At 50.3% G+C, this 10,771-nt stretch overlaps 2 protein-coding genes across 2 annotated transcripts in view; one reads left to right on the forward strand and one right to left on the reverse strand.

The window, feature by feature from the left end:
* Nucleotides 1–545: 545 nt before the first annotated feature.
* HSPB7 (heat shock protein family B (small) member 7) lies at nt 546–4,084 on the reverse strand. Its single transcript, XM_072425659.1, has 3 exons — nt 3,865–4,084; nt 1,920–2,053; nt 546–1,661 (listed from the first exon to the last, which is right to left on the reverse strand). The coding sequence occupies exons 1-3, from the start codon at nt 4,025–4,027 to the stop codon at nt 1,482–1,484; spliced, it is 477 nt and encodes a 158-aa protein (XP_072281760.1). The 5' UTR covers nt 4,028–4,084; the 3' UTR covers nt 546–1,481.
* Nucleotides 2,051–10,771, forward strand: part of LOC140340445 (chloride channel protein ClC-Kb-like) — a 17,868-nt gene continuing 9,147 nt past the window's right edge. Inside the window, exons 1-3 of the mRNA XM_072425657.1 lie at nt 2,051–2,261; nt 9,674–9,799; nt 10,095–10,223. Coding sequence (XP_072281758.1) covers nt 9,694–9,799; nt 10,095–10,223 — 235 coding nt within the window. The 5' untranslated portion in view covers nt 2,051–2,261; nt 9,674–9,693. The remainder of the gene's footprint in view (nt 2,262–9,673; nt 9,800–10,094; nt 10,224–10,771) is intronic.

The raw sequence follows: 10,771 nt of genomic DNA on the forward strand, positions 1-10,771 counted from the left end.
TGCGCTCCACAATCTGACCCCGATAACATTCCTGTGTGCTATTTCTGTACCTGGCTGCTGGCTATATTCGTGTCTGTTGTCACTCTGCTGGCAGTCTGTCCTCCGGGGAGCGCCACTCACTACATTTTGTCTCTTGTGAAGGTGACATTGCTCATTCTTCAGCTCCTCAGGTTTCAGTGTCGGGATTCCAGCAGCCACTCTGCTCTGTGTCCATTGTCAGCTCCCTATAAATAGCAATTTCAACACCAAGGGTGGGGGCAGAGATATGTCTGCTTCTCTGTAGGTGGCAGTGTCGCCCCCCACTGGATGAAAACAGTACGTCAAAGTGTCAATATAAATCCTTTGTGAACCCCATAGAGATCCGTCACTTGCAAGGTGAGTAGAATCCTATACAGAATAGATTGGTAATAGTAAGATACGAAGGATTCGGGTAATATCCCTCACCAGGGTATGGATATCATGCACAGAATGACAGGTACACTTACCCAGCCCATTCCATACACACAACACAGAAATAATAATAATAATAAAACCCACAGACTCTCCAGTGATAAAAAGGATTTAAAATGTAACAAGAAAGGAACATTACAATCTATGTACAGCAAAAAAAGATGTCGGACAACGAGGAGGGCGGCACCATCAGACGCTTCACAGGAATTCAATTGCTGGAAGATTGACAATAAATTGATTTGTAGTAATGACTTTGGTTACAAGTTGGGGTTTTCTATCATTACACGTCACCCGTCTCTCAATGTGACCCCATTCACTCGCCTGATATTAACAAATCTTTTCTACAGGTTACACATATTTCCAGAATCCTCTGCTTCAAGAGGACCTGTCTACACCTGCTGCTGCCATTCATTCTATTCATCACACTGTGACCAGATCCAGGACATCTCTAGGAATGCACAATGGTTCCTGATTACCTGGATGGGGTCACCGTGTGGTCACCTTTTAGCACCCCAGTATAGGTGTCACCTGCCCAGCCCCAGGTTGTGTGTTTGTCTCTGGAATTTTCTTTAATTATAGAATATTAAACTCACAATGAATCTACAATAAAAGACCCAGGGACACCAGGCCTGCAGGGGGCGCCATTCTACTTCTACCCCATGCTAAGGATTTCAAGTGGGATTTTTTTTTCTACTATATTTGTCCTAATTTGGGTGAAAATGTAAATGAATATTTAATTTATTATTTTCAGATCTACAATTCTCTTCTGGAATGTCCACAACACAAATACAACAATTGTGTCACGCTCATAAGCAAGTCACCACACACAACACTCGTGTCCAGTTCACAGCGACCCCGAGGCTGACCTCATGGTGGCCGTCCTTCCAGGTGAGTCCCAATGAACCGTGAAAGGGGTGAAAATTAATGTGAATGCAGCATCTGGGGAAAAGGGGGGGTCAGTCCTTTCATTGTGAGGCCATCAAGCCGGTGTCTTGGCTCCATGCGCCTCCTCGCTGATCCACATTGGAGGTTCAGATTTTAATCTCAGTCCGGAACGTTTGATAGTCGGTGTTCTTTGATGGGACCCTCTCGGCCTTGACGGTCAGCATTCCTCCTTCGCCCAGGGCAGAGGTGACCGTGGTGGGGTCTACGTCCTCAGGGAGTTGGCACTTGTGGGTGAAGGTGTTCATGATGGTCCCGTCAGAAGCGAGCTGTGTACAAGAGAAATAGGGGGAGTTACAGGAATGGTGACACCACACCCTGGCCTGGCTGAACCCACCCATTTCCGGGCAATTATCACATAAACACCCCCTACAAGGGCAAATAAATACACAGTTCATGTGGGAGGTATAGGGGAACATTCAGAGATGGGGTGAGGGAGGGTTCATACAGGGCCCAGCAAATCACATTGATTTTTCTATCGCTTTCCCCCACATGTGCACCCAGGAGGCATTCCATTGGCTGCTCACCTTCTCGGCATGGACCTCGATCTGGTTGTTGGACGTGGTGACGATGATGTCTTCTGGAGAGAAATCGCGGACATCGACCTCGAACTGATACGTGTTCCCCAAAGTCTTCATGTTCTGCGCGGGTCCGGAGGTTGCTGTAGGAGAAAATCGCCATCAGTCACATATTGGGAGATAAGAACTCATTATATATTGAGATGAAAAATGGAACTGAAAGCTCCGCCCATCACACTGTACACCAATCAGCATGGAGGTGACAACTTCATTCTGACCAGTGAATAAGAATGTTAAATTCTGCTGGATGGAGGAAGAATGGAGGATTGCGGTGACAGATCCATGTTAGAGGTAACACAGTGACCCCGACACCCCAACCTTATTTTATTTCCCCATATTAGAGGTAATTATAACTAAACCCTCAACCTCAAGATTATTCTATATTTTTGCTGCCTCAAAAATCTCAAAATTCCAATCTTCCAATGGGGGAACTTGGTCCGGGGACATCTGTGTAAGAGGGGATTTACCTCTCTTTGGAGAGATTTGTCCTCACTTCCTGTTGTGTCTGTGAGACAGGAAGCAGAGGGAAATCTCTCCAAGGGGACTGAAAACATTCAGAGGTGCTAACCCATCCCTATTTTCTAACAGAAGGTTTTGGCTTTACATACTTTGAAGGAATCTCAGTAGAACCATTTGGGGTTCTGAGTCTGCAGATGTCTGACCTGAGCCCAGCTGGCTCCATATAAAAAATTCAATTCTTCCTCAGACTCCAAGGAAGTTATCTCAGTGCCTCAGGAGTGCCCATACAACCTTAGGAGTGCCCATACAACCTCAGGAGTGCCCATACAACCTCAGGAGTGCCCATACACCCTTAGGAGTGCCCATACGGCCCCAAGGATGCCTATACAACCTCAGGAGTGCCCATACAATTACCAGGAGCATGTATACAACTTTAGGAGTGCCTACACAACCCCAGGAGAGCCCATACATCCTCAGGAGTGCCCATAGAATTACAGGAGTGCCCATACGGCCCCATGGATGCCTATACAATTACCAGGAGTGCCTACACAACACCATGGATGCCCATACCACCTCAGGAGTGCCGTTAGAATTACAGGAGTGCCCATACAGCCCCTTGGATGCCTATACAATTACCAGGAGTTCCTATACAACCTCAGGAGTACAATTCCAGGAGTGTCTGTCCCATCTCTATCTCGCCTTTGCTATCTCCGGAATGTCTCCACAATCTCTGCAGTGCCTATACATTCTCAGGGGTGGCTGTGCTATCTGGGACTTAAAGTGAATACAATGTTGCAGTGAAATGTGACTACGGAAATGTTTCCTATACAGAAATCTCCCCACTCTTCCCCTCCCAGATCTCTTCTATGTCTTCACTGAGGAGGAAGTAGAGACTGCAGATGTAATGATGAGCAGAGATGACAACTTAGCCCTCCCTTCCCACAACTTTGTGCATCTGAAACCTTAAAGAGTCATTCCACCCAAATCTGACCAACCCCTCCCCTGGCTCCCAGATGGACAGGATGACACCTGGATGGGAGATCTTACATCTGGAATATCAAGTGTCAGGCCGGAGTCAGGGGATTGCTGCTTCCATTGGAGGCTTCTCCATTCAGATCCTGTATGATCAGGACGGATTAGTGATGTGGTGAAACTTTTCATACATTGATTCCCCCTCCTGTTGTATCAGCAATAACGCTTTCCCCACAGAGCCAAAGTTTTTTCTCCTTTGGTGAAATGCGTTGGCGTCAATGGGAGGCGAAATCAATGGCGGCAGCTTTGGCTGCTCATCTGGTTGGGGCATTTGGACCCTAAACCGGTGCCACAAATTTTTGGCTTGGGAACAAATCCACCAATGATGGGGGGTAAAGGGGTAAAGGAGGGGGACAGTGAGTGACCCCCACAACCTGCACAGATCCACGGGGCCCCAACTTGCCTGAGAAGCCCAATGGTTCCCCAAGGGGTCGGCGGAATTTTCCAAAATCCTCACTGAAGATTCCTGGTGTTTTGTCCATGAAGGGCTCCCGGTTCTGGGCGGAGGATGAGGTCTGGGTGAAGCTGTGCTCCGATCGGTATGCACTGGACGATTGTACGTTCATTGAATTGTGCCGGATGGTGAGACAAAGGTGACACCAGCAGGGAGGAGGCAGCTATGGAGAGAAGATTCCACACATCCCAGCTTATATACCGACCCCCCCTCCGGCACCAGCTATATTTAGGAGGCTGCAGCATCCCTCCGGCAGCCGTGGAAAGTTTCTGATCACGTGACTCCAGCCCCCAGATAGGCTGTAATATGGGGGGAATTCCAGAGAGGGACCAGGAACACAACAGCCAATGTGTATTATGACAAGAGACCCCGGTATTCCACACCTGCCCCCCCTAATCTGCACCCCCGTAACTGTACTGAGATGCCACACCTGTCCCCCATTCTCTGCCCCCCAGAACTGTACTGACACTCCAAACCTGCACCCCCAGAACTGTACTGACACCCCACACCTGCTCCCCAAAATCTGCAATCCCAGAACTGTACTGACACTCCACACCTGTTCCCCCAAAATCTGCACCCCCAGAACTGTACTGACACCCCACACATGTCTGCCTAATATCTGCACCCCCAGAACTGTCCTGACACCCCACACCTGGTCGCCCAATATCTGCACACCCAGAACTGTACTGACACCCCACCTGCTCCCCTATTCTGCACCCCCAGAACTGTACTGACACCCCACACCTGGTCGCCCAATATCTGCACCCCCAGAACTGTACTGACACCCCTCTGCACCCCCAGAACTGTACTGACACCCCACACCTGGTCGCCCAATATCTGCACCCCCAGAACTGTACTGACACCCCACACCTGCTCCCCTATTCTGCACCCCCAGAACTGTACTGAAACTCCACACCTGCCCCCCAATATCTGCAATCCCCAGAACTATACTGACACCCCACACCTGTTCCCCCAATATCTGCACCCCCAGAACTGTACTGACACCCCACACCTGCTCCCCAATATCTGCAATCCCCAGAACTATACTGACACCCCACACCTGTTCCCCCAATATCTGCACCCCCAGAACTGTACTGAAACTCCACACCTGTCCCCCCAATATCTGCACCCCCAGAACTGTACTGACACTCCACACCTGTTCCCCCAAAATCTGCACCCCCAGAACTGTCCTGACACCCCACACCTGGTCGCCCAATATCTGCACCCCCAGAACTGTACTGACACCCCACACCTGCTCCCCTATTCTGCACACCCAGAACTGTACTGAAACTCCACACCTGTCCCCCAATATCTGGACCCCCAAACCTGTACTGACACCCTACATCTGCACCCCCAGAACTTTACTGACACCCCGCACCTGTCTGCCCAATATCTGCACCCCCAGAACTGTCCTGACACCCCACACCTGCTCCCCTATTCTGCACCCCCAGAACTCTACTGACACCCCGCACCTGTCTGCCCAATATCTGCACCCCCAGAACTGTACTGACACCCCACACCTGGTCGCCCAATATCTGCACCCCCAGAACTGTACTGACACCCCACCTGCTCCCCTATTCTGCACACCCAGAACTGTACTGAAACTCCACACCTGTCCCCCAATATCTGGACCCCAAACCTGTACTGACACCCTACATCTGCACCCCCAGAACTCTACTGACACCCCGCACCTGTCCGCCCAATATCTGCACCCCCAGAACTGTACTGACACCCCACCTACTCCCCTATTCTGCACCCCCAGAACTGTACTGACACCCTACACCTGTCCCGCCAATATCTGCAATCCCACGTCTGTCTCTTTCCAGCCTTTTCCCATTCTAGGGTGAATGTGTTGTGAATATGGCTGTGCTCATTCTTGGGGTGCTAATTGCATTGATCTGGAGACTGATCAGATGTACCCCCCCAATATGTGTCTGCCCCCCACCCCCACATCATACTGACAGAGCAGCTTATGCAGGAGCAGAGTATGCCCCATTGCATGATGGGAGATGAAGATTTTATTTTCTGGTCTCTGCACCTGGTAGTTGGAGGTTCGGGGTTACCCCAATATTTGGATTTCCCCTTTCAAAAAATCCTGGGGTTACCATAGGTACAAATGGTTACCATGGAAGCCGACACAATCTCATCGATTTCAGCCAATAAGAAAACAAATATCTTGTTCACTGGCAGCGTGACCCCGACCTCTCCTGATGGTGACTTCCCGGGCGGTGACCTTGCCATGGATCGGGGTCACCCTTTAAGTGACTCTTCTATTTTGGCTCCAGGTTGTCAGTGACACGTCACCCGTCTGACATGCCAGGGATATCTGACCCATGGACCTCGGCCCACCCCGCTGGGCGTCTGTGAGACCCTCAGGACTGCTTGTTGTGGATACGGCCGCCCTGTGACCCCCCTGCCAGGTATAAATAGACCCCAATCTTATAATAGGGAGGATTTCTATCCTGGCATTGTGGGCACCGCCTGTCTGGCATACTGCAAATTCTCAGATGGATCCAAAGAAGATAAATAGAGCCATGGAAAAATGTCTGGAACTACAAATCCCAGCGTACCCTGCCGGCAGGTGCCATGTAAAGGTAAAGATGGCGCCTTCATTATGGGGTAACATTGGCAGTGCTACTCCATGGCACACTATTCACACCTATCTGTACCCGTATGGAAGATGCTGGGCTGCTTGTCAGGAAGAACACCATATTAATATCCATGAGGGAAGGGTGACCCCATATTATTGATCATGGGGTATGACTCCATATTGATAGCCATGAGGGCGGGGGGAGTGACTCCATATTCATGGCCATGACAGGGATGACCCCATATTGAAGGTCTTGGGGGGGGGTGACTCCATTTTGATGGTCATGGTAGGTGTGACTCCTCAATATTGATGGCAATGGGGGGGGGGGGGGGGGGGGGGGGGTTGTCACCCCATAATTGATGTCCATGGTTTGGTGGCTGTCCAGCCCCCCACCTTTGATCTCAGGGGGTCCCCGGACTTTTCCTCTGCACTGGGAGTCCCTGTAATGCTGGCTATGGGAGCCATGCGGATGTTGCTGGCGGATGTATATATCCCACATTCCGGCCCTATACAGCCAGGGGGGGTCCGCATGGCGCTGACATAGACCGAGCATTACACAGCGCAGGAAATATTCCACCAATGTAATCCTCTGCACCAATAACATATTTCACCCCCTGCCATGGCTGCCTGGCGGAGAACTTCACCCCAGATTATGGTGATTTGTGGGGAAGGGGGGTAATCAGGACACGCCAGGGGCGGACATAGGGTGGTGCTGCAAGAGGGCCCGAACCCTCCTCAGCCAATAGGGGCCAACACAGGGGCCCCAAGCCAGCTCTGCTTAGGGGCCCATTCTTGGCTACATTGTGACATGAAGGAGTTAAATGCTAGTGTTGTGGATGACAGGTTAAGCAGCACCCCCAGCCAATCCCCTCCCTCCTCTCAGTGTTACATTGTTTCCTATTATGGAGATGAGATTCATGGCCTCCAATATCCTCCCACATCACAGACAGTCCAGAATGCCATGACAGCCATGGGGGTCACTGTGCCCAGGGGGGTGACACAGCAAGTCTGACTCACAACATAAATCTGATCTGTGACCCAGCTGAGAATTATCCCAGATCAGGTGACAACCAAGATATCATGGGGGGGCGGCCATCAACTGCTGAGATCAAACCAATCCCACATAATACCCAACCTCTCCTCTGATAATCTGTAACATCTTCAGGTCATTCTCACTTCATTATATTAATGATCCTGCCATGAAGGTCCTTGTTTAGGCACTTCCTGTAATAGGCAGACAACACTCTCTCCCAGCTGTGTTGTCTTCTAATGGCGGCTACAAGTGGAAGATTTACTACAGGCCAGTGTTGTCACCCTGAGAAATAAATTCCCTAGGGAGTGCAGACAGGAAGTGGCTGTAAGGAGGATTCAGGGGATCAGCAGCACTGGAAGGGGTTAATAATCACCATAGCAGTAATAGTCTATGGCAAAATGTCAGATGATGAAAAATGAGTTTCCATTTCAGTGGCCATGACGGCGCTCCCTTAGGGACGCAGCGGGCAGACGGGTCACCTAAGCCACCGTGCACAGTGTGGACATACATGGCAGTGGCGGAGTACAGACAGCTGGTGGCTGAGTCATGTCCTGAGCTCTGACATTAGCTCTGTGTACCATTCCTGGGCCCCTGCTGACCGCCCTGCGTCATGTCTGTCCCCAGCCTCCCAACGGGGTGACATGATCTAAAGGGGGACACTACACAACCAAGGAATGGGATACAGTGACTGCACTTGTCTGATCCTCCTTCATAACAGGATGTGGCTGATTGGTTTTATCTCAGCACTTGTTCAGCAGGAGTGCAGACTGTACAGCCTGATATACACACACACCGCCACCAGGGGGAGATCTGTGCAGGAGGAGGAGGGTGTGACGGCCTGCGGTGTGCGATCACTTTTATTAAATGTTGTCACAACACAGAGACAATATTGTCACAACACCCCGAGGACACCGCCAACACACCGCCAACACACGGAACATCCAAATCACTGCGACTAAAACATTGTTTATACAGAATTAACGCTAAATGTTCCGTTACCCCACAGATCAGAGGGAGCAATGCTCTGCAGAATATACAATATGTATCTGTGCATCCCAGTCCCTCTGTGCCATCCCAGTTCATCCATACTATCCCAATCCATCTGTCCCATCCCAGTCCATCCATTCCAGTCCCTCCATCCCATCCCAGTCCCCCCGTCTCATTCCAGTTCCTATGTCTCATCCCAGTCCCTCTGTCTCATCCCGGTCCCTCTATCCCATCCCAGTCTCTCTGTGCCATCCCAGTTCCTCCATACTATCCCAGTCCCTCTGTCTCATCCCATACCTCTTTTTTTGGAGGGGGGGTAAACACGCCTCTTTATTAGAATATTGGTCAGTGCTGTAGCCCCACCCATGACCCCCCTGCTGCAGCCACTCCTCCTGTAAGCCTGATTTCATCTTTTGTCTGTGGTCAGAAATTCTAGCTGATTCCAGACAAATCTCTGAATTCAGAGGATTCATTTCATATGATAGAAGTGTCACCCCGCAATGTTCCCCGGATATTGGTGTCACAGATGTCTGACACAGGTCAGCCCCAGCTGCAACCTCCTATCATGTGACTGGCAGTCCGATCAGTGGGAGACTGGGGAAATGCTTTCACCTTCCTGCAGCAGACTGATGACATCCATCATCATCTCAGTCCAAACAAAGTCACTAACTGGAGCCAAGTATATTTATTTAAATTACCGAACTTCAGCCATCCCCACTATCAGAACTTCCTGTGTCCCTTAGATGTCATGTTGTAGGGATCACATAGAATCCTATGGATGGGAGTCACCACCATTCCTCGGGGTGACATTATCGCAGCGCTGTGTTGTGATAACATGTGATCACTATAAAAGTGCGTCCGCTAAATATTGACTGCGGCCATAATGCAGCACATTCACCTGGTGACACCTGACACCTGATATTTATATATATACAGGGGGAGGGAATGATGTCATGACAGGTCCTCCCCCTGCTGGCTGGTTATGGCTATGACAGTCTTTATCCTCCATAGGTGTGCACTGATTTACGGTTGGATCAGTCACCTGTCCTTCATTCATGGCCTCTTGCTTTTATATTGGGACAATCAAATGTATATTTCTTGTATCTGATAATATTACCACCATGTTTTCTGTATTCTGTCTACAACAGGGAACCAGCGGACCTGCAGGATGGCGGCCATGGATGCGTCAGCCATTGAGCAAGGGGAAGAAGAACGACTGATGGTGCGTAAAGACGTGTTTAGACCGTGGCCCAAAACGCGACGCACAGTGAAAGGTGAGGATGGACACAGAAATATTCCATCAGTAAGGATAAGGAAACCTCTGGTGTTCAGCAACCTGCTTCTGGCTTGTAGATACAGACCAAGCCAGGGAATGTGCTGGAATCATTCAAGTTCTTAGTGGGGGGGGGGGGGGGGCTATATTCATGTGATCAGTGCCGGGTCAGAACCTTTGCATCCAGCAGGTGAAACTACCGGTGCAGTACACATAATGCCATTGCTGGGGATGCCATATTGTATGTACTGGGGTACCTGGAATTTGAGGTGACCTTTCCTCTCTGTCTCCCACAGCCTGCTTGCTGGCCATCAAAGGGTTTCTGTTCCGTGTTGGAGATGACTGGTACTTCCTGTTCGCTCTGGGGGTCATCATGGCGCTGATCAGCTTCACAATGGATTTCACCGTCTCCAAAATGCTGAACGGTAGAAGGTTCCCTTACAGTTTTAGTGTGGCAGGGAAAGGGGTCCTCTATAGGTTGAGTGGGGGTACTCTAAAAGGTGTGTCTGGGGCCCTCTGGATAGTAGGTTTGGGATCCTCCATGAGGGGTGTTAGGGTCCTCTTTATGTTAGGTTTGGGGTCCTCCATAGGGTGTGTTGGGGCGCTCTGTGTGGTAGGTTTGGGGTTCTCCATAGGGTGTGTTGGGGTCCTCTTTATGGTAGGTTTGGGTTCCTCTGTAGGGTGTGTTGGGGTCCTCTGTTGGGTTTGGGGTCCTCTGTAGGGTGTGCTGGGGTCCTCTGTATATTAGGTTTGGGGTCCTCCATAGGAGTGTTGGGGTCCTCTGTATGTTGTGGTGGGGTCTTCTGTAAGTTGGGGTCCTCTGTATTTTGGGTTCCTCTGTAGGTTGGGTTTGGGGTCCTCTGTATGGTGTGTTGGGGTTCTCTTTAGGTTGGGTTTGGGGTCCTCTGTAGGTTGGGTTTGGGGGCCTCTGTAGGTTGGGTTTGGGGGCCTCTGTAGGTTGGGTTTGGGGTCC

Source organism: Pyxicephalus adspersus, chromosome 11, assembly GCF_032062135.1.
Source record: "Pyxicephalus adspersus chromosome 11, UCB_Pads_2.0, whole genome shotgun sequence".
Lineage (NCBI taxonomy): Eukaryota > Metazoa > Chordata > Amphibia > Anura > Pyxicephalidae > Pyxicephalus > Pyxicephalus adspersus.

What these genes read in the sequence shown, in the direction of transcription:
- HSPB7 (XM_072425659.1), bottom strand. Translation starts at nt 4,027, where the DNA reads ATGAACGTACAATCGTCCAGTGCATACCGATCGGAGCACAGCTTCACC. An exon ending in GGAACCATTGGGCTTCTCAG is followed by an intron (nt 2,054 to 3,864) that starts GCAAGTTGGGGC and finishes TTTCTCCTACAG; the next exon opens with CAACCTCCGGACCCGCGCAG. An exon ending in TCGAGGTCCATGCCGAGAAG is followed by an intron (nt 1,662 to 1,919) that starts GTGAGCAGCCAA and finishes TCTTGTACACAG; the next exon opens with CTCGCTTCTGACGGGACCAT.